Genomic DNA, 24749 nt, shown 5'->3' with positions numbered 1-24749 from the left:
ATATTTGACTACGTGCGCAATTTAAAAACAAACGTACCGATGATTTGATGAAGAAAATACGACATTGACACTGGAATAGATGCCCGGGAATATTGCCGATTGTTCGAGATTATTGACTACATTCTTTATTAATATATGGTATTCATTTTTTGAAAAACGAATTTTGGATTTCACCTCAAAACTCCCAGTACTCTGCAGCTGAGCTGTGCTCCAGTTGAGCCAATTCACGTCGTCGTCGGCATTCCCCACGCACGCGGACCTCGCCCCCTTGCCATAGCCTATTGTGGTCTTCGATCATGTTTGTTATTGTGGTGAGTGAGGTTTATGATGGGGGGACCTAAAGCTACGCACTTTGTTTTCAAACCAGAAAAACTGTCCCAATTTTCATATTTCAACTGCCCACTTATTTGTGGCAAACATTGTAAACATCATTAACCAAGAGGAGAATATCGCAAAAGCCAAAACTCACTAAAACGAAAATCCCGCCGTGTTTTCCGAACACCTCTTGATTTTGCCGCCCGATGTACTGATGTAGGAGTCATAAAGCTACGCACTCGATTTATCATGCAAAAAATAGTATTTCCTGTGCCTCAGTTTCTAAAATAAATTCAAATTATCATAGGATAAAATGAAATCAAAGCGAATATAACTCCAAAATTCCAAACAGTTGTTGGTTTTCTCTGCATTTAAAGATTTATGGCATCCTCTGACTCTGTAGAAAAAATTGAATAGGAATCGTTCGTCATTCTGCAGTCACAGTTCCACACACAGAGTGCGCATTTGCCATAAAAACTGCATGCACGATGAGTGGTGCGTAGCTTTAGGACCCGCACAGCTTTAGGACCCCCTAACATAACATAAAATTAGGCATTTAGATTATAGGGAATCCACTTCTTATCCCCGACCATTTGCTATACAGCGAAAGGTAGGGAATGAGACTGTACAGTATATATAGGCTAGACAGCTGGCAGCTGTCTGTTTCGAGGAGTTTTTAAACATTTTTTTTAAAATTTCTCCTCGTACACAGACGGCTCGCTATCGTGCAGCCACCATTAGGGTACTTGCAATGCAAAATCCCCCCGTCGGGGCTCTTCAATTTTTGTCTTTAATGAATAAAAATTTTGAAAATTAATGCGACCAAAATGCAAATTTATATTCCCTCTTGGCATTAATTGCCAAAAAACAGAGAAAAATGAACTTGAAAGAAACAAAAACAGTGACTTACCTCGGCTGTCGTGCAAATTCACTTCCCCGTTTGATCCGATCTGAAGTACATATGGCCATTGAGTCCCTTGTACAGATCGCGCTAGAACTTCGGTCTATGTATTTGGTGAGTGAAGCCAACGGAGTTCAGCTGAACAACCAACAAAACAGAGACTGAAGCTCTGCTTCCAGGCAAATTTTTAACTGAAAAATAGTAAAAAGAGTTGGACTTGCCAACAATGATCATGACGATTGTCAAAAACCAAAGTGAACTGTGAAGTAAAAAAAACACCCAAAACAAAGATTTTGGTTCCACTGTAGCATGTAGCTCTGTTATAACTACACATCCAAGAAATATTATCCTTTCTTGTATGAAAAAAAACTATGATTGTTTTGAAATCGTATATCAGGAAATTCTTCGTTATCCTCGTCTGTCCATAGAAATTAGAATCCTATAGTATAGTGCCCTAATGCCCGCCTAAATTAATGTGCTGACTTAAAACAAAAGAAAGCTAATATAATGGGAGTGCGACCACAGAGCTGGATTATTCATGCATCTGACCAATGCCCGTTTCCGTTGAAGCCGTGTGTGTGTTTTAAGTTTTGTCAGACGTGTATCAATCAGAAATGATATTTACGTCTGGGACCGACCTTTAACGTCACCATCCGAAAGACGTGACCAGGGCTCAAACTTCGTACCTCTGCGTCAATTTGTAACTTCCCCACAGCTTGGATTACAGGCGCACGCCACATCGCCCAGTTCCTGTGATAGTAGTCTTTACATGTATATCACCGGACAATATTTTTTTCACTATTTTTGTACATCAGAATTATATTTTTGTCACAGGTGGCGGAAGTGGGGGGGGGTTGGGTGTGAGGGGGCACGTCCCCCTAAATTTTAGGTAGAGGGGACAGGCTGAGGGGACAGTTTCCCCTTAAAAAAGAAAAAAGAATGAGGAAGAAAGAAAGAAAATGAATGGAGGAAAGGAAGGAAGCGATTTTGGTCAGAAAAAAAAATTGGTGTTTTATACATGTAGATGGCAAATATAGCGATCTTCAACGCTTATATATAAGCATCAAAATTTGTAGCCATCTCCTTGTAATAGTCTATATTATACGACGTGTCAAACTGTAGCGAACTAGTTTGCTATTTTTCGGATCGCTTATATATACACAAGGGAAAACTAGCAAACTAGTTGCTATTTTTTGGATCTCCTATATATATATATATACACGAGGGGGAATTGTTGCTAACTAGTTCGCCATTTCTCATCTCTCTATACAACGTGTGAAACTATAGCGAACTCGTTGGCAATTTTTCTGATCCCCTCTACTTACACACGATGGGAAATTGTTGCAAACTATTTCACAATTTCTCATCTCATTATATGATACAATGTGTCAAACGAGTGAACTAGTTCGCAATGTGTCATCTCCTCTTTAGAGCGTGTTAAATTGTAGCGAACTAGTTCGCTTTTTTTCGGATCTCTTCTATATTCGCTATTTCTCCTCTCCTCTCTATATATTATACAATGCGTCAAACTAGCAAACTAGTTCGCAATCTTTTGGATCTCTACATATGAGGGGGAATTGTTGCCAATAAGTTTGCTATTTACAGAGGGGAGGGGAAAGAGAAAAGAACAAATTTAGAGGAGGGGAAATAGGAAAAAGAGGAAAGGAAAACAATAGAGTACTGGGGAAGAAGAGGAAAGGGGAAGGAAAGAGGAGAGGGGAAGAGGAAAAGAGGAGAGGGGAAGGGGAAAGAGGAAAAGAAGAGAGAGGAGGGAAGAAAGAAGAGGAAGGAGGGAGGGGAAAGAGGTAAAGTAGGGAGAGGAAGGGGAAAGACCAGGGGAAAGAGGAGGGGAGGGGATCGTGAGGGAAATGAAGGGGGAGGACGGGGAAAAATGTAAAAGAGGAAAGAGGGGAGGGGGAAGAAGTTTCCCCATAATATTCTTACTACTCTCTTCTTTTCCTTTTTTTCCTATTTCCCCTCCTCTAAATCCCTTTTTTTCTCTTTCCCCTCCCCTCCGTAAATAGCAAAGTAGTTGGCAACAATTCCCCCTCGTATATGTAGAGGAGATTATAAAATTGCGAACTAGTTCGCTACAGATTGACAGATTGTATAATATATAGAGGAGATGAGAAATAGCGAACTAGTTCGCTACAATGCCCCGTCGTATATATGTAGAGGAGATCAGGAAAATTGCGAACTAGTTCACTTCTTAATTCCCCCTTGTGTATATATAGAGGAGATCCAAAAAATAGCGAACTAGTTAGCTACAATTCCCCCTCGTGTACATAGAGGAGATCCAAAAAATAGCGAACTAGTTCGCTACAATTCCCCCCATCCCTCTTTTTTTTCAATTATAGATTCCATTTTGCCATCTCTTAATTCTTTCCCCTTTCTTACTCATTTATTAGTATTGCGGAATGATTTTAATTTTCTCACATTATGTTCTCCTTTCCTTTCTTTTCACTCTTTCCTCCTGAATAGGTGGTTTCAAACCGCCTCGATCACAAGAATCCCCGTTAAATTACGAGAACTTTTTAAGGCTAAACAATACCCATTAATTATTCCTGCATTCACACCGCCCCGAAACACATCCTTCGGGATAATTTCCCGAAGTTACGAGCATGCGCAGTGTGGTCTGATAAGCAGGCAAGGCGTGAGATTCAAAATCACTAGCCCAGCAGCCACCCACGCCGCCGCGCCCAACGACACGCTGGGCTAAAAGTTCCCGTAATTTGCGTTCACATCGCCAAAATACCTGCGACCTTGGAAAAATCCCCACAAAAGTTCTCGTAATTTCGCCAAGTACCTACTATTTAGCGGGTATTTTCTTTTGGGGAAATTACACGTAGTTTGCTTTCACATTACCAAAATACCTGGTATATTCTGATTGGGGTAAATTTCCCGATCAGAGAATACCTGGAACTGGCGAACTTCGAGGTTTTACCCTTTCCATTTTCCTTTCTTGCCCCCCTTTCTTCTCATTCTTTCCCTTTCTCTCTTCTCCTTTTCCATTGTTTTTTTATAATTTTCTTGGCGAAATCAGTCACGGGGGGGGGGGGGGGGGGGCTGTCCCCTGCCATGCCTGTAACGCCACTGTTAGTAGTGAATAGACTAGGAAAAACTTTATTCCCATATGTAATTCATCTTGCCATTATTATATTTTGCTTCTTTCATGGATGTATTGTTTCATTTTTTATGTAATTATTGTATCCTTTCCATAATGATGTTGAGATGGATCTGCGCCTGGTATGACAGATTCTTTTTTTTTTTTTGGTTATCGTAGGCAGATACACATTTTTTTTTATCGTAGGCGGAACCCTTTTTTTTGGTCATCATTAGTACTCTAACAGGGAATTCTGACAGGGTTGGCATATTTCCCGCTTCGGAGGCTTATTTCCCGGACGCCGGGAAATAAGCGGTATTTACCGCTTTTTTCCGGTATTTACCACTTTTCACCGGGAAATACTGGGAAATATAATTTTCCACTCAGTTTTCTATAGGGATTGTCAAATTTTGAATATAAAAAGAAAGGTGGCCAGTATGGTTGCTCTGGTGTGTACCATTTGTGTGAGTGTGTGTGTTTGTGTGTGTGTTTATGTTTGTGTTTGGGTGTTATCTATGTCTGTTATCATGAAATGCTGGAAATAATAAAATACTAAAAAGATCCCAAATATACATCTAATTTAGATTCTTTAATTTCTCTGTCATCCTCATTGATGTCACTACATTGTATCTCTGCTATATCTTTCTTCATCATACCATCTCCTTGGTCATACATGTACATGTATATCGAGGATATCCTTGTCTCAATGTGCACCAAACGTTCTTTTGAAATTTTGTTGATCTCACTGTGACTGATTAAAAAGAGAAGAAGCTATTGTAAAGGGAAACAATGGAGCATGCTCCAAGCTTGATTTGTTTACAATAGCTTTCAATCAATATGAATATGACAAACTGTACAAGTTATTTATTTTACATTTCCCATGAAACATGCTGTAGCTAAAAGTATGCCAATTATGTTGTTATTGAATTCATTTTATATTTCTTAACCCTAATTCCTTCGGGGGGGGGGGGGCATAATGCCCCCCCTCGACAATTTTCGCTTTATATCTGCTGCGCAAAATTTTTTGACCTCGCTGCTCACTGACTTTTTACTTTCAAGTCTCACGCATATTTTGATACCAAATTTGTGACGCCCGGGTACACGGTGACGACATTACGCAAAATTATGTAAGTGCATGTCAGACCCAAAATTGCTCATAAACGTGATTTCATGTACAAATCCAATGAAAATTGTGTATTTAGCCAAAATTCATAAATGTATCATTATTTCTTTTTTACTGATTAAACTTAATTAACTTTGCTTGTTTATGATCAGAATTAAGTCTGGAACGATTTCCATTGAAAAACATTAAAAAACAAAGAAATACAAGAGAAATTTTAAAAACAATAAAATACATAAGAAATCAGTCTTGGTACCAGAATTTTCTTCATTCACAATTGTTAGGAATGCTATAAAGAATATTTTCAGCAAAAAATTGCATTCTAGACTAGTTTAGTAAATCAGAGCAAAAAGTATGATTTCATGAATAAATTAAAATAAGAATATATGTATATGAATTCAGTGAAATTTACCAATGCAACTGCGTAGATTACGTCATTCTCTACCATCATGCAAATTTTTGTGATGGCACAATTCGCGGCTGAGATCTTATCCCCCCCCCCCCCGGAATGACAAGAATCAAAATACCCTGGGAGATTTAGGGTTAAAGGAAAAAGTTAAACCCTGGGAGAAATATGTTTTAATATGATTATTCAATTTCCAGGAACATAATTTGAGTTTGTGTACGTATGTGTGGACTTAGATCCTATGTGTGTTTGGGTACATGTATGTACATGTATGCAGTATGGATTTTATCTGTTTGTGTGTTTCTACTTTGAGTTTTGTGATTCTAATTATTTCAGAACACTTATTTTCACTTGTTGAGGTTAAAAACAACTAAAATTATTGAAAAAAATAATTATAAATCATATTTCCCGTTTTTTACATATTTACCGGACGCCCATCTTATTTACCGGACGGTATTTACCGGTATTTACCACCGGTAATTACCGCTACCGGTATTTACCGCCCAACCCTGAATTCTGATTCATATCGTAGATGGCATTTATCTACATATACCGGTAGTTAAGAATAATGGAACTGATAGCGCCGTCTTTGATATGGACCTCATTTCAGGCGCATTTAATGCTAACGTATGTATATATGTATGTAGGGCACTATATTCAGGGATGTTAGTGCACGATCGGATCAAATATTTTCTGCTTGCGCTTCGCGTTCGCGTTATTGATTGTCATGATAAAAAATGAAATGTATTCAGAATGCCCTCTAAAACACGCGCACACATGTTTAATTGAATACGCCGCTTGATCTTTATTAAAAGCGTGCTAAAATTATCCAGTTTCAGATCAGAACATCAAAAATTTTCTGCTCGCGTTTTGCACTCGCATTATTAATGTAGGAAGATACCAAATTACCCATCCTTTTTCATGATTTACAAAACATGAATAGGGTGTCCCATTTTTAGGTCTGAAATCTCTTTTTTTCCGCTCACGCTCCCCGCTTGCATCAATTGTTTGGTTATTTACCTAATGTATATTATACAATTAATGATTACAAAAAATTTCAGCTCGCTCTTCGCGCTTGCATTATTTAATAGTTGAAATAGGCATCGTCTTAATAATGGCTAACTGCAAAACGTCGTTAACGTCTTTTTGATCAAGCTGGAACCCCACATTAAAAATGTCTGCTTTTAATACAACACTTGTATTATTAATAGCAATAAATTGAGGGCAGTATTGCATAAATTGATTTTACATGCGTTAAAGAAAATTACAATGTTTCAACATACCCCGCGTTCTCGTAACCCCGATCTCCCCTAAATATCATTCTTTATCGTAAGCTATCACATGCTTACTCTCCATGGAGCCAGGGTGTGTGCCTTTGCAGAGCAAATGTACTAGATCTATCTATAGTGTATGATAATGGTGAAAATCAACCTTAATTTATAAGAATTTCTCCTGAAAGTATGCATCATTGTTTGCTGCAACTAGGGAATATTCATCAAAGATTACATGTATATAGAGAAAGTTATTTGAATTTCATATTTTTTTATTTTTGACATACGAGCAGCTACCCAGTCTATGTAAAATGCATGAATTTCATTTTTTTTGGGGGGGGGCTCATGAGGTGGTTTCAGACCGCCTCGAAGTTCGCCAGTTCCAGGTATTCTCTGATCGGGAAATTTACCCCGATCAGAAAATACCAGGTATTTTGGTAATGTGAAAGCAAACTACGCGTAATCTTCCCGAAAGAAAATACCCGCTAAATAGTAGGTACTTGGCGAAATTACGAGAACTTTCGTGGGGATTTTTCCAAGGTCGCAGGTATTTTGGCGATGTGAAAGCAAATTACGGGAACTTTTATCCCAGCGTGTCGTTGGGCGCGGCGGCGTGGGTGGCTGCTGGGCTAGTGATTTTGAATTTCCCGCCTTGCCTGTTTATCAGACCACACTGCGCATGCTCGTAACTTCGGGAACTTATCCCGAAGGATGTGTTTCGGGGCGGTGTGAATGCAGGAATAATTAACGGGTATTTTTTAGCCTTTAAAAGTTCTCGTAATTTAACGGGGATTCTTGTGATCGAGGCGGTTTGAAACTGCCTATGGTGACTAAAAAATATTTTCTTTCAGGAGGAGGCAGCAAATGATTTGTCAGTATGTTGACATACTGAAGGTACAATAAAAGTCATTTTGAATTTGTTGAGAAAAAGACATTTCAATTTTCTTGATGTAGATACAATCCGTTGGGAAGCTGCTCACATATGACATCGCAAATCAAGAAATAAAGCATCTGATATCTTGTTTAGTCTTTTATGGATTTTTCCAAACTTCACCAATATATTTTTATTATTTCTGCTATGATTACAAATTTACAATAAAGTTTTCGTCAGAATGAACTTCCCTTCTTTGCGCTGTGAATGCTGATTAGGGAAATCATATCTTGATTGAGTTCTTGCACAGAGACATACTCCCCCTTTCTACAAAGTAATTGTAATACACTCTAGAAGAGGTACATGTACATTTCACTAAATACCCTTTTTTTCCCATGTGAACTGCGATGAGCAAAGACAAAATAATTTCATATCAATTCTTATTGACTATTGTATTGCTTTAGAGACCTTCTCTGCAGATTCAATCGTAAATCATCTCTTATCAGATGAGATTACATACTATGTACTTTGCACTGTATGTTCATTCTCTTTGCAGGTACGCAGTGAGTTGAATCACAGACAGCAGTGATCACACTCACAGTCACTGAGCTACAGTTCACCATGACGGGACAAGTTATTGTCAGCCCTGGTTCAGGAGCAGCCGTACCCATCCCTTCGGGCTCCTCCTCGATGAAGGTCCCTACCTCAAGCCCGCCTGAGGGCGATGGTGGAGCGGCGTCGCCCCCCGTGGTAATGGAGAAAGAACGGTTTACCACCAAGAAGGTGGCAAGGTTTTACTTTGGTGGTTTAGCTGGGGCAGGAGCAGCGTGTTTTACTCATCCATTGGACCTTGTGAAGGTAAGTGTTTTTGGCCTGTAAGCTTTGGAGATTTTACTGTAATTTCTTCATCCCATTACCACAATACATGTACATGCAATCTTTGAAGAGTCACTACATTTACTAAGGCCCTGGGAACAATTTTTTTTAAAGTGGTTGCTGAAGAAAATATGAAAAGCAAAAATAAAAGGGGGGCAGGCTCACTACAAAATAAAAGTCATTTTTGTCCCAGGAACTTTACAAGCAAAAAAGGGGGGATGTTTCACTACAAAATGAAGGTCAGTTAGGTTCTGAGAAATTTGGCAAGCAAAAAAGAGGGTTTCAACACAAAAAGTAGATCTATCATTTTCCTTACAAATTCTCTATTTTGCCACACCTAACAGAATTCAAGGGGGTACTGCTATAGAGAATAACACATACAGCATCCCCAGGAAAATATTGGGGCATGCTCCAGCACCCCCCCCCCACTTTCCAGGGCCATGCAGTTATGAGGTGGGGGGGGGGGCACCTGGAAAAAACATGAATTCACAGGAACGATATGTGTGGGAATGTGTTAATACAAAGATACAAGCTTGTGACTTTATTTTAACTCAAACTTTTTTTTATAACAATTGAAAAATGGGTTGATATTGGAGGGGATTTGAAGATACTTTGAAATTTCACTTTCCTCTACTTGTCATGTTTTGACCTATATTGTTGCTTAATTTATTTGTTTATTATTATTTTTTTTTTGGGGGGGATAGTAGAAATTGATGTCAACATTTACCGTGATTCAAAATTGACAAGTTAGATTGTTCTAGGCTTTAGAATTCATATGTTCTTCCTTTTAATTTTTTTCCCTCTATCCTTATCCTGTTCATTGTCTCATATTATGTCCCAGGTCCATCTGCAGACACAGCAAGCTGTGAAGATGAATGCTTCAGGGATGGCGGTTCATATAGTAAAAAATGAGGGAGTGTTAGCTCTCTACAATGGACTCAGTGCTTCCTTGTGTAGACAGGTAAATGAGATTTTCATGCATGTTGTATGTGAGAGAGGTCATATCTTCTGATCTATGCTTTTTATTTTGTATACTACATTCATGCTCCACAGTGATACAGCTTGATTTACCAGAATATGCAGATGGACAAGATGTTTTGCCAAGCTCACTGATTTCAATTGTGAAACTAGTACTATTTTCCATAGTGTTTACTGCACATGTTATATGGTGTTGCTCAATTAAACCACAAGCAGATTGAAAAATAAATGTTGAATCAGCATTACTTGTAGTCTGGAAGGTATAAAGGTTGTTTGAATTTATCCCCATTGTTCTATTCAAGGACTGCACTGCTTGGCTTCCCATTGAATGTTGATTCCAGTCCTCAAACATTTGAAGAATGAATTTTAAAATACCATCAATGATACAACAGTCTTATATGGACATTGGTCAAATTTTATCAGAGATTACACTGTCCGTTGTACACTGCACCATACTTCAATTCGATAATGATATTTTTTCTTTAATTTTCCTATGTACAGGCCATAAAATACATTCAGGCAGTAAGGATATTGGCTGTAGGCTATAAATACATTTCTTTTGTAATGTAATCAAAGCACAAGATTTTAAGAATATATAATTACATTCAATTAATTTGCGCTTTGAGACTAATGGGATGGCCGCAGTATAATTATAACGCGTATTTGATCTCTCTTTTTTTTAAAGGGGGGGGGGGTATTACCTTACATACTCTGCTCTCGATAATTTCCCTCTTCTTCCCTCTGTATTTATGATTTTACTCAATCTTTTTGTGCCGACACCCCCACCCCCTCCCATCCACTCATTAACCTGTCCCAGTCTCCTTTCATTCCTCGTACACTCTTTTTCTCTCACTTTTGCTCTCAATCTATACTGTCGTATACTACATACTCTTTCACCAACACCTCCCCCGCCTTCGCTTTACTGTTCCAATGCATCTTCTGTGTTTTAATTCCAGCTCAGTTACTCAATGGCAAGGTTTGGTATATATGAGGCAATGAAGCAGAGATTAACGGCAGACAATCCCAGCAAACCTCTTCCATTCTATCAGAAGATGCTCGTCTCTGGTTTTGCAGGTAGGTTAATAACAGAGATGCCAGTTAGTTGGATTCCCATTAAGTAGGATTTTTAAGGGGAAAGGGACACTAAATATCAGGATTTTCCCATAAAACCAGGGTTTTTCAAAATTTTAAAGAAAAATAGGATTTTGTGCTTAAAAATAGAATAAATGAAATAAATAATATGATTCATTCTCACAATTTAGGGTGGCAGCACTTAAGTATGTTTTTGAAAAAGGAAAAAAAAACGGTGACATCATCACATCAGTAATCTATAGCCTTCATTGAATTCCATGTATCTCAGGAGTTGTAATTGTAGGGGTATGCATTCTTTGCAAAATAAAATATTAATCACATTTTTTTGATAATGTGAGGAAAAAATCAGATGAGGGCACAATACACATAACAAAGCAATTGAGATGCGCATTTCACTTGCAATATATTATTCCAGTTAGTTGTAAGTTTATGCCTAAATGTATGAACAGTTTATGACCCCCCCCCCCCTTCTTGCCCCTCCGGTCTAACAAAGGTTAGAGATATTGAATTTGAAATAACATTTTTGATTGGTTCCTAATCAGGCTACTGAGCAAAATGCCATGCAACAATGATCTTGATAGGCCATTTCATTTGGCAGTTAATCACTAACCTTTGTGTTGTGGGGCCTAGGACTCTTTTACGCTGGATCATGCATTCACTAAAAAGGGGCACAGTGCATGTTAGCCTTCTCAAACAAGGTGCCCCGTGACCTTGAAGAATATTTTATTAGCTATACAAATTTGCTAGGTCAGCATCTAGAACTTGCTGAGTGATAACATGTTTTTTACAGCCCTGTCACGTATTGGTGTCTTTAATACAAGGTTACCACTATCAAAGTGTGCCCTCCCCCTCTCTTATTTTTATTTTTTTTAGCTTCCATTTTCACTGGGTTCACTCTGACCCTCATCCAATTGAATCAATATTCTGTTAAAGTCTAAATACCGTACGTCTGTTGGCCTACAACCAGCCGAACGATGAATTCATTTTCTCTTCAAAGTTATTGTCAGAAGGCAGCGGCCTACATGTATTAATCTAAATGTTGTATACCGATACTTTTATCAACTATTTAATGCCAAAGAACAAATAGTGTTTTTAGTTAATTTACATGTACTTCGAGCCCTCATGCTTCATTGTTTGTTTAATCTGGATATTCATCCAATCTGTATTTATATTGATTCACTGTTTGCAATCTGCCTCTTCAAACAATCCAAAGGCAAACACATGGTGAAGCTATTGGCCTGGATAGTCATATTGGTTAAAACTTCCATAATTTTACTACTGTACATTATAATTGTTTAGGTTCTTGGATTACACGTACACCTGTACATACATCTGTAACAGAAAGCTTATTGTATGCTTGATTGCACACAATGTGTAATGTAATCAAGCAATTAAATCAGGGCTATCAGAGATAAGCTGTGTTATAAGAGGCCCTGTCCTTGAAATTTGACTCTCATAAGTCTGGGCATGTTCCTAGTTTTCCCCCATTTTATGCATCCCAAGATTTTATTTATGATACTAAAAAGTTAATTATCATTTTGCTTGAAGTTTGAAATGTATTGCTGATATTTCTTGTCAGTTTTATTCCTCTGACGTCGGGTTCATTTTTAATTGAGAATGGTTCTTGATCGGTTTGCTACAGTTTATGTTTTATTTACTATGGTCATGAAATGACAACATTTTTTGTCGCAGGTCAGAGAAAAAAGTGTGCTGGGCCAACATCCAAATTGCTGCCAACCCCCCCCCCAAAAAAAAAATTCACACTTTTGCCACAACTTCTTTATTTGGTGATTTTTTTTCTCTGTTTTTGGTGTCTTTTCATGTGCTTTTGGGGGCAGCCAACAATTAGATTTTCCTAAAATAGTACTTTTAGACCATCTATTTGTAGAGTTATCAGATGATTTTACTTCAATTTAACAATTTTTAGGGTTTTTTCTGCCAAAAAGTAGGTTTTGCCGCCTTGTGGTTCTTGGATATTAGACGATACCACTTGAACAGTAGCAGGCAGCTTATATAGCTATATTGCTTTTATTCCTCTAAATGGGGCTTTATGGATCATATTTGCAAAATATATCTTATCAAATTATAAGAAAATGTCATTTATCCATAGGGGCTATACAGTATACAATGTGCTGTACATACTTCACTGCATATCCATGCATTGAGTACCATGACATATAATATTGCCTGTATATGAATTAGAGTGTCATAGAAATGAGCTACTGAGGTTAAGCATTAGATTGTGAATTGTGATTTTTTGATTGCTCGTCAACTGATGTAATATGATGTAACCCGATGTAAGATTAATTGCACTTAAACATCACATTACAATGCACATCACAATTTACAGGTATCTTCATTTGGAAGGTTTTTTTTACCTGGTTGTGGTGTCTAACCCTATTTTTATAGGGGTCAGGTAACTGCCATGGCAACGCGCTGATCAACAGCAAATCAAAATCAAGGATTCCCTGCAAGTTACCATTGGATGGCAAGTTACCATTTATGGTAACTTTTATGCAACGGGCCCTGAAAAGCTACAGTACAGTGTAAATGCCATGGTGTGGGGTTGACTTATTGATATTTACCTCACTCCGTCCCCTGAAATTAGCTTATTTGGTGATATGTCTACAATATCTGAGGCATCTAATCCTAAACCAATGAAGAGCTAATTTCTATGACACTACCGTTTATATACAGACCTTGTGTCGTAGTGGTCAATGCATGGACAAATATTATGTAGTGCAGTATGTACAGTACATTGTATAGCCCCTATGGATAAATCTTGTTTTTTACTCATTTTGCAAATATCCGTAAAACCCAAAGTAGAGGAATACAAGCAATATAGATCAATGAAGCTGCTTGCAATTGTTGAAATCCTATCGTCTAATATCCAAGAACTACAATATGATGAAAAATACTTTTGGCTGAAAAAAAGCTCTAAAAATTTGTAAATTTAGGTTAAATCACTCTTTAATTCCACAAATAATGTTAAACAGTACTAATTTGAGGAAAAACAAATGCCTGCCCCCAAAACAAATGAAAAGACACCAGAACCAGAGAAAAAGATCACAAAATAAAGAAGTTGTGGACGAAAATGTGATTGGGGGAGTTCTGGTGGCCACTCTGGATTTTAGCCCAGGACACTTTTTTCTTGGATCCGAGACAAAAAATATTGTCATTTCATGTTGAGATGCATGTACATGTACATTATAAGAAATAAAGAAAAATTGTTGCCATATCAAACAGACAAAAAAGTATTGTTGACCCATGCATAGCCCACTCCTACATGTACAGTTTAATACTAATCAAAATTTAATGAAGTAAATAATCCATGTTTGTATGCTTTGTTGGTTATACATGTACAAGTTACAATATGTATATTGGTATTGTATTGTTTTTTGTTCACATTTTTATATGTTCGAATAAAAAAATAAGCACTATTACACTTTACACTAGTACATGTACATTCTTGTTTTTGATTAATAACAATGTAGTAAATTCTCAATGACAAATTCGACATAAAAATCATTTTTCTGCAACCGAACCCATAAAGATCATGCATTTTGGTCACTTCATGAACTTGGTCATTGAACTAAAGGATTATACACTGAACCATCATGGTGTAGCGGTTTGGACTCTCGCCTTGTAATCAGAGTGTCGTGTGTTCGAATCCCACCATGCCCTAGCATCCTTTGGCAAGGCTTCAATCCACACTTTGCCACTCCCACCCAGGTGTTAATTTGGTACCGGGAGGAAACAACCGTCATTATGGTTTGTTTTATGTGTGCGCCTAACAGACTGAGCACTTGAAATGCTTATGAATCCAGTGACCGGATAATAATAATTGTGAAGCGCTATGAGCAGTCTTAGATTGATAAAGCGCTATATAAATGCCAATTATTTTTATTATTATTACTTGAATGTGAAATCTTCTAGCAATCTTAATGTATTGTAAATTTCAAATTTTTATCCTCTATTGCTATAGGAGCTGTTGGGGGTTTTGTGGGTACACCAGCAGATATGATCAATGTCAGGATGCAGAATGATATTAAACTACCACCAGCAGAGAGAAGAAAGTAAGTTTGATTGTCAAGCTAAAAATTACGTCTATGGGATGTTTGACAAAGAAACTGAAGTCCCTTGGATATCACAAATGTCTATTGCGTGAGCACTTGTCTGACTTAAGAATCTGAGATTTCCTTACAATCTCTGTGCCCCCCCCCCCAAAAAAAAAGTGAAATTCTCGTGCAGTCCCATAGATGCATTCCTGTGTGATCCACAACAGTTACCCTTTTTAAAATCATTAAGTTATTCCAAAATCTTTGAAATACGTATCTGAAATGCATTATAATCAACTCTTCGTACTCACTTTGAGACAGCTCTTCCACAATTTAATCTCATGACCATGGGGGGGGGGGGGGTTCACAACCTTGAGTACCTATTTACACAGGATAATTTAGCATAATGTATAATTTCATTGATTATGCAGTAGAGCTTTGCCCTTTTGAGCAGAATGGGTTATTTCATTATATTAAATTCTCCTTTTGTTCATGAAAAACTTTAAAAACTGTCAATGATTGTTTTCACCTTTCCTACATGTATTTCGTACTATTAAAAGTCCCCTTTAATACTTGGAAAATAATCCCGAAATAAAAGTGTTTGCAGTCAAGCAAAAATGTCCTGGTATAAACTCAAGAGAATGTACAGTACTTCCTCATCCGGTCGTCTCGCCTTGATTGCATTGGGATGTATTAATCTCAAAAGTGAAATGCAGACTTTGGTTACATTATTTGAGCATTGAGAGGATGTAATAAAAAAATAATATGCTGGTATGCAGCTATTTTCAGAGGATAAAAGATACATTGACATGTTTGGATTTGAGGGTACTCTCCTACAAATTGTATTTCCAGTGCTTTGTTGGTATTATTATGATCATGGTATTCTTTTAGATCCCTTTTTTATAAAAGCCTATCTTGACATTTGGTAAACACTCCAAAAAGTGCATATTGCTATTCAGATTCATTACTTGATTAATGCATGTGCCGCAAACAGTTATGGTGTACAGAATATAAACTAAAACTGTGTTTAACCGGATAAATTTACAAATTTGATGGGTGCACAATCAAAATGAAATGTATTTATATCTTGTTTATAAAATATAAAGCCCCTTCTCAATCCGGAAATGGGCTGAGAATTTCAAGATATTTTCTTTGTCAGTAGCTTTTAAATACGTAATTGCTACAAAAATCTGTAAGTCAGTGTTAAAGGTGCTGAAAATTGAAACATTCCTACGAGACGGCGCTTGATGCGACATTCGAACACTAACAGATTAAACGGAAGAAAAATGGCAAATTTAAATTCTAATGGTAAAAAAATATGAACCCTACACTTTTGTAATATAGGAATGTTAAATGATACTTAAGACTAATTTTACTGACCCTTTACCAAAACTTTTACACAGGCCTAAATGGTATCATTGTTAGCATTGTTACTACATGTATTAAATAATAACATGATGATGATGAGTGATGATGATGGTGACGATGATGGCGATGACAATGATGATGGTGGTGGCAGTAGTGGTTTGTTATTGTTAATTGTTGTTGTCAGTTATTCTGTGTTTTTATTGCATTTTAATGATTTATTTCATTCTTGTTTATTTTTTTCCTTCTCAAACAGTTATAAACATGCAATTGATGGACTATGGCAGGTCTTTAGAAAAGGTAGGCCCACAATAAATCTTACATTCAGGTTTTATTACTACTGTGATGACAAGGATCTGTATCTAAAGTTAAGACCATGTTGCATAAGAATATTTATATGAATGTACCTCCCTGGAATTTTTTTTTTTTTGTATTGATGAGCATTGTTTTCAGGGTAGTTACATGTACGAGTAACTGGAAAACTTACTCTGATGGTAACTTCTTAGGCAACAGGGCCCTGGAAAAAATGGCTTTCTCATTTTACTGTCAAGATAATCTGTTGCTAGTGGCCCTTATTTTCATAGAGCTCTATCCAAAATTAAATAGGAAGGTTAATCGGTCAATGCATAAAGCTACAAGATGAAACTTATAATGATAGTAATGGTCAGTTTTTGTATAGTGCATAACACATAACAAATATAAAGTCTCTATGCGCTTGAGAAAACAAAGGAGAGAAAGAGAAGTGTTGGCGAGTTCATTTTGTTGAGGCTAGGTACAATTTAAATAAGTTTGTTTTAAGAGCTGTTTGGAATTTGTTAACTGAATCAATTGTTTTCAGGGAATTTGGGAGTTTGTTCCATGAAACAGGGGCTGCATGAGCAAATGAACGTTCGCCATATGATATTGTTGAATTGGAGGTACGACTAATAGATTGTTATCTACACACCTGCTTGTGTATACTTGCTATCACTAATATTTGTATAACAAATTGATTATGTACATGTATTTATTTTTCCCCCAATAACGAGGATATACTGTGTACTAGGTATTCAATTACCTGGGAAGCACTAATGCAGCTTCTTTCCATATAATATTGAGCAATTGGATGCTTAGAATAGTTCATTATAATCTGTCATTCACTCTTCCGTCATTGATTATTATTTGTATTTGGAAACCTTTCTAATTGAATTAAATATTTGATCCTATTTCAGAGGGTGTAGTTAGCTTATGGAATGGCTGGTCTATGGCAGTGTTAAGAGGCTTCCTAATGACATTTGGACAGGTTAGTATGATGAGTGATACCTTTTTCTGACTGGCCTTTTCATATCTTTATGGCAGCTTCATGTTTGCCTCGCCTACCGGAGGTGAAGTCTCAGCTTACCTACAGTGGGTGAGGCATGAATCCACTTTTTAGAAAGGACAGCCAGTCATTTGATTGTGGTCTTTAAATCGGACCTGCCACCCAGTACGTTTTTGGCGTATTTCTTTTTTTTTTTACAAAACCATATTTCATCTCTATGTCTTTATTTCATAAAGCTTACACAATTATGGTGATTAGATCAATGTAATTTCAGGTAACTTGGTTTTTTTTTTTTCAATTATTTTGTTAAAACCAGGGTGAGATATACACATGTTTAAATTTTTTTTTTATCTGCTAGAGCAGTGCATATTTTAGCTTGCATGCAGCTTGAGCACTGCGATGAGCGAGTGCGCCACACATTTTATTATGAAATATGCTTTTTTTATCACAGAATACAGTTTTTCATTCCCAGAGGTTGGCAGGTCTGATAAATAAGCATTACCATGATTATTTACATATTTTATGCTCTAAAAACAAAGGCCTTAGATTTGTCATTGAAATTATGCATTCATTGTTGTGACCAAGCTTTTATGAAGTGGGACATTAGTATTGACCAGTACTGGTATTGACCCAGTGAAGACTTCCTGGGCCCTATTGAATAAAAGTTAACTTTGCTATCCAGTGGAAACTCTCATGGAATCTTTGATATTGATTGGTTGTTAAGCATAGTTGCCATGGTACATGTAGTTACCATGGGATGGAAAAGTTAGAATGATGATAACATTTATGCAAGAGGATCATGTTGCATGCATCTCCCTGAGTTGCTAATTAATTTGGGGAATGATGACTTTTGTGAAACAAATTTTAAATTCATCTCAACACTCCCTTATCCTCTCTGCTAGTAAGACAAGTTGGTGGATGAATAGGTCTTTTGACTTTTTTATTATAGGAAGAAAAAAAATTGGACCAAGTACTGCGATGATTATAGCAAATGACTGTAAAACCAATTACCAAGCAGACTGTATGAACAGTTGACCTGAAGGGTGTGACCATTTGGATGGAGTTGCATACATGTAGTCTTAAAAATAAACCCTTTTGATAGAGTAGAATAATTTATTAAACCATGGAGCACATTATAACATTTTGTTTTTCTTTTCTAGGTGGCTCTTTATGATCAGTACAAACAGTTCTTGTTGCAGACTGGGTACTTCAATGACAATATAGCAACCCATTTCACTGCAAGTACAATGGCAGTAAGTACATTTTAATTCCCAATCCTTATTGACCCGTATTCTTCAGGTTCAACTTAATCTCAGGTTTAAAGTTGTGGTTTAAGTATGGAAAGCCAATTGTGACATAAATCTCTAACAGTAGAGATATAATATTTCAGCTTATTTGACTCTCAAATCATTCTCGATTGTCTAGGAACTATGAATAGATAATTGTCTTCACAATCAAAGAATCAGGAAAGAGCAGAGTAAATATAAGAAACACACAATGCAATAAATATATTGACACTTTTGGCTTCCCATAATTTTAGCACAGAGTTAGACCATGGTCTATAAAGTTAAACCTGACTTCAGAATGCGGGCCATTGTGTTTACAACATTTAGTGTAGGAAGTAAATAGAAATAATTGAAAAGTGAAACATACTATTAAACTAAAAATGAACCAATATAAATAAAGTCTTGTTCATCCTGAGTATGGTGTACATGTACAGTAATATTGATTTTGTTAATTGTATTATTTTGTTGGTAAACCTTTGCCTGCTTTATTGGAGTAAACAGGTATGGAACATACAGTGGGCTGCCAACTTCAAGTTGCATTTCTTTCCAAATGCTCAAGCAAAACCTTTAATTCTATCATACGCACATTGTGGCCAACGATGCAATGTGTTTCATACACATTCCGTGTCGAATACACATCTATTTCCAACACTGTTTGCAATGAGATTTTTCGGGAGAAAATTTGTTTTTTAAACTGCTTTCAGAAATCTTCAGGTGATCTACATGTATATGTAGGATGGCCTCTGATATTGAAAGGCTGCAGTATGGTTTATGTAGGTGAATGTGTTGTGTATTTGTTTTGTTTTAAATAGTTTTCTACCATAGTAAATTTACATGCGTACATTATATATGACTCGCCTTTTAGTGGAGAAAATCTTCTATTCAATTGTAATACCTTGCACAGCTTTGCATGTAATAACAGAATGATAGAAATTGGTCCTTGAATACAATGATAAAAGCATCAAAATATGAATAGATGGGAAGTCTATTCAGGAGCCTACCTGGGATCCTTTGAATAGAATGAAAGTCTATTCAGAAGTACCATGGGTGTTTAGGATTAGAAAGGAAGTCTATTCAGAAGTACCCTGGGTCAGTTTCAATAGGACTTTATAGTTCACTGTTGGCTTGATCCTCTCTGAATGCTTTAGTTCAATCTTGAATTGCCAGGCTTAGTTTAACATTCAGACATAAAGTTGGTATAGCCATTGACATTTTTATATAGTATACACAATGGATGTTTATGGTTGCAATGGACAGAACACCTTTTTTTACATTGTTCTTTGGGCCTGATGTTTCCATCATGAACTGATGAAAAGTGGCCCATGACTGCCACATAATAAACTACTTTAATGTGACAAAAGTATGAATTGGATGGAATGGGCAGTCAACGCAAACCAAATTTAGCCTGCTCCTTGGACTGAAACAGGGTTTCCCCCTTCACAGCACATATGGATGCAAGCTACACGTAAGGTTGTCATCCCAAAGGGAGCCTGGTCAGCTAGGAGCCAAGCTAGACAAGCTAGCAACCTTGACTTCTAGCGTCCCCTCCCCCACTTCATGAGGTGAAAGATGAAATGATCCACTTTATAACGAGGTGCAGCCGAGTTGAATGGATCATTCCTTCTAGCCTCTCCTCCCCACCTCATGAGGTGAAAGATGAAATGTTAATGATCAATATAACAGGCGCAGCAGAGTTGAATGGATCATTCATTTCATCAAATGAAGTATTCTGTCCATTGCATGTGTAGGGATGAAAAGAACATGTTTCACATGTATATGACTATTAAATAGATCCTTGTCATTTGACGTAAATTTGAATGGAATAGTGCATTCATTGCGAGCGTGGTCTGATAATTTTCGCATACATACAACATGCCTGCTGCAAACACAAGTGTTATGTGTAGCGCCTGTGGTCTTTGTGAGCGTGAGATAATCTTTGAAGTAGACTTTAGTTTTGAGATAGAATACTGTAATTAAGTTTTCATTCATTTGCCTTGTTGTATTGTACTTAATAATTTTTTGAATTTACCCTTTCAGTACCTTTTTGCTGCTGGTCAATTTTTTGTGCATTATATACCAGTGAATAAATGATGAATAAATGACAATGAACAAAATCATATGGATCAATAATGGATCAGACAATGACGTCATACAATGGCCTGAATGATTGCTATGAAACAACCAATCAAATGACATGGATCTATCTAGGTGTCATTTCATGCCATCTCTCTAGACACTGATAGCATCATTGGTCCGTTTGCTGCACTCAGCAACACACTTCCACATTTTCTTGAGAAATGTACTCCTATTGAAGTTTGTCAGATGAAAACACAAAATTCCCTATACTGGATAGTGCACTCAATAGTAACTGAGATGTTCCCATTGGTTTGTCACAGGTCACCTGACAAGGCCTGTGCAGATCACCTGATTCATGAGCATGTGACTTTGGCAGTTTCATTGAAGCTTAGAGAAGTGCACAGATATCTTTATTGAAAAATAGTTTATGCAATTTTAAGGAATATTGAAACTATATTTTTTTTTGTATTCTCATGAAATATAATTAATTTCAACAGACCAACTACATGTGTACCTATTAAACTGTGTTTTTTTCCCCAGGGTACCTGTGCCACAGTATTAACTCAGCCAGCTGATGTCTTGAAGACAAGGTTAATGAATGCCAAACCAGGCCAGTACAAGGTGAGTCAACAAAAACACCTGTAAAGGACTTTGAGAAAAATTTTGCTGTTGGTTGCGTGTGTTCATGTAGAAAGACCTGTCCAAGTGATGTGAGAATTATTGGTGATTGCAGATGATCAATGCCCTGTCTTTTAATCCCCAGGGCAGTCAGTAGGCAGGTTCTCAAGAAGTAGCTTCTTTCATCCAAGGGATATTCATGACTAGAGAGGTTTTGCATTATTTAACGAGCTGGGTGCGACTCCACACACCTCTTTTAATTCAGCCATTGCTACTCTAAATTTCTATCAAATTTCATGATTCTGGTATCATTGTAAAGAAGAAGAATCATTCTTTCTGGTCATCTCTTCGAATTTATTCAAAAAAATTGTAATGTAGGCAAAACTTTTGATCTAAAACATGCTACAAAATAATGATTTCCATCTGACAAATGTTGTTTGTACACTTTATTTATTTTTTTGAGCCCAAATGAATTTTAGATCACGATGAGGCTGAATGTGCATGCTTTATGATATAGGTTTCAAAATAAGAATGAGTTTGATTGGGTCAAGACCACACTTTTCATTGACCAAGTACATTGAGCAGCTTGAAAACAAGAATACTACACTCTGATTGGTCAAAGAGACTACACACCTCCTAAATTCCAACCATTCCCACACTCAGGTCCCCTCCAAGATCACACTCCCCATGTGGTAATCTCATCAAATCACCCGCACCTGTTGGTTTGAAACTTTTTCCGGCCAATCAGAATTCTAGATTTCATGCTATTCCTAAATTTCTGAAATCTTGTCTTGTACCTTTGTTGGAAAAAAATTTAGCTTTATTGTGATATAGATATCATGCACAATTTGAAAAAGAAAACAGAGGAAGAAAATTCAGTTTTGAGGCACATTTACAGGCCAGAAACTCACTTATTAAAATGCCATATAAAAAATAAATGAGCAATATGGAAGACTAACATTTACTCTATCTGATAGTGCAAAGATATTTTATTTGACTTGAGGTTAGAGAAAGAAAATCTCATGAACCATAAAATTTTGTGAGGAGGATGGTTCAGCCACGAGATGATTTGGATGAATCTGGCCCATTTGCTCATTAGCATAGGGACCTGCAGTCTGACTGAGGGCTTCCAAACCATTTCGACTTTGTTAAATGTTTTATTGTATTTTAATTTTGTCTGTTTTTAAAATGGTTGAATTTGTAAATGTAATGAAACAAAATAAATGAATTGAAATTGATTGTACCTTATTGTATTACAATATGTAATAGTAATAACATTTGTTTTAAACTTCATTTTCTCCCTTGTGCAGAATGCTCTCGACTGTTTTCTTAATGTTGCCAAGTTGGGACCTATGGGGTTCTTCAAAGGTTTTATTCCTGCCTTCGTAAGACTCGGTCCTCACACCATTCTAACCTTCCTCATCTTCGAGCAACTCAGAATACGACTCGGTCGTGATATCCAAGTCAAAGTTGGGTCATGAGCCTGACGGTCAAAGCTTGTAGGCGATGGTAATGAACTTACAATCAATTCAAATAATAATCAGGTTTTGGTTTGAGCTCAGCCTACATATGGTGATTACCGAGTGCCTCGTACTAGCTGTATCTTTCATGCCGTTTGGTGCGATATCCCTCATCTGTGAATGCCCAATGTTGCTATGACAGGCAACCATTGATTTAATCATGTAATCCAAGCCAAGATGAAAGAAATTGTAAAGGGGATAGATACAGTATGCTTAAACTTAATAGTAAGTTGATGAAATTTTGAAATGTTTTGTGGGTTGATGGTTTCGATGAACTGTGTTGGATATCCTGGAATGTTTGCCAGAAGCAGTTTGCATTTGTTACAGGTACAGTGTATGCATGTAATCTGTTATGTATGTATTGTTACACAGGTGCAATGAACATGCATGTGACACATGCAAGCATTTGTAACATCTGTTAAGGCCACTGCACACCTTACGACTGTTCGCGATCCGATTTTGGAACAAATCGCATTTTGCTCATTTTCTGAAAATGTGAATGGAACATATCATTTTATTTGAGGTTAAAATTAATTGAAAGAATACTAATATAACCATTTTTGTCTCACCTGCGAAGCAAAGTGAGACTATAGGCGCCGCTTTTCCGACGGCGGCGGCGGCGGCGGCGGCGGCGTCAACATCAAATCTTAACCTGAGGTTAAGTTTTTGAAATGATGTCATAACTTATAAAGTATATGGACCTAGTTAATAAAACTTGGCCATAAGGTTAATCAAGTATTACTGAACATCCTATCAGAGTTTCATGTCACATGACCAAGGTCAAAGGTCATTTAGGGTCAATGAACTTAGACCATGTTGGAGGAATCAACATCGAAATCTTAACCTGAGGTTAAGTTTTTGAAATGTCATCATAACTTAGAAAATATATGGACCTAGTTCATGAAACTTGGACATAAGGTTAATCAAGTATCACTGAACATCCTGCATGAGTTTCACGTCACATGACCAAGGTCAAAGGTCATTTAGGGTCAATGAACTTTGGCCGAATTGGGGATATCTGTTGAATTCCCATCATAACTTTGAAAATATATGGACCTAGTTCATGAAACTTGGACATAAGGTTAATCAAGTATCACTGAACATCCTGCATGAGTTTCACGTCACATGACCAAGGTCAAAGGTCATTTAGGGTCAATGAACTTTGGCCGAATTGGGGATATCTGTTGAATTCCCATCATAACTTTGAAAGTTTATGGATCTGATTCATGAAACTTGGACATAATAGTAATCAAGTATCACAGAACATCCTGTGCGCGTTTCAGGTCTCATGATTAAGGTCAAAGGTCAATGAACTTTGGCCGAATCGGGGGTATCTGTTGAATTACCATCATAACTTTGAAAGTTTGTTGGTCTAGTTCATTAAACTTGGACATTAGAGTAATCAAGTATCACTGAACATCCTGTTCGAGTTTCAGGTCACATGATCAAGGTCAAAGGTCATGTAAGGTTAATGAACTTTGGCCATGTTGGGGTTTTTTGTTGAATAACCATCATATTTCTGTAAGTTTATTGGTCTAGTTCATAAAAAAGGGAAATAAGAGTAACCATGTATCACTGAACATCTTGTGCGAG

At 37.0% G+C, this 24749-nt stretch overlaps 1 protein-coding gene across 1 annotated transcript; it reads left to right on the top strand.

Annotated features, from left to right (window-relative positions):
• Positions 1-2: 2 nt before the first annotated feature.
• Positions 3-23650, top strand: LOC121423089 (mitochondrial dicarboxylate carrier-like). Its single transcript, XM_041618373.1, has 10 exons — positions 3-311; positions 8544-8845; positions 9705-9824; positions 10798-10915; positions 14919-15009; positions 16613-16656; positions 17568-17638; positions 18817-18909; positions 21559-21639; positions 22947-23650. The coding sequence occupies exons 2-10, from the start codon at positions 8609-8611 to the stop codon at positions 23115-23117; spliced, it is 1026 nt and encodes a 341-aa protein (XP_041474307.1). The 5' UTR covers positions 3-311; positions 8544-8608; the 3' UTR covers positions 23118-23650.
• Positions 23651-24749: the final 1099 nt, after the last annotated feature.

Source organism: Lytechinus variegatus, chromosome 10, assembly GCF_018143015.1.
Source record: "Lytechinus variegatus isolate NC3 chromosome 10, Lvar_3.0, whole genome shotgun sequence".
NCBI classification, from domain to species: Eukaryota; Metazoa; Echinodermata; class Echinoidea; order Temnopleuroida; family Toxopneustidae; genus Lytechinus; species Lytechinus variegatus.
Note: the sequence above shows the minus strand (reverse complement) of the source record. Positions and strands in the feature narration are given on the sequence as shown.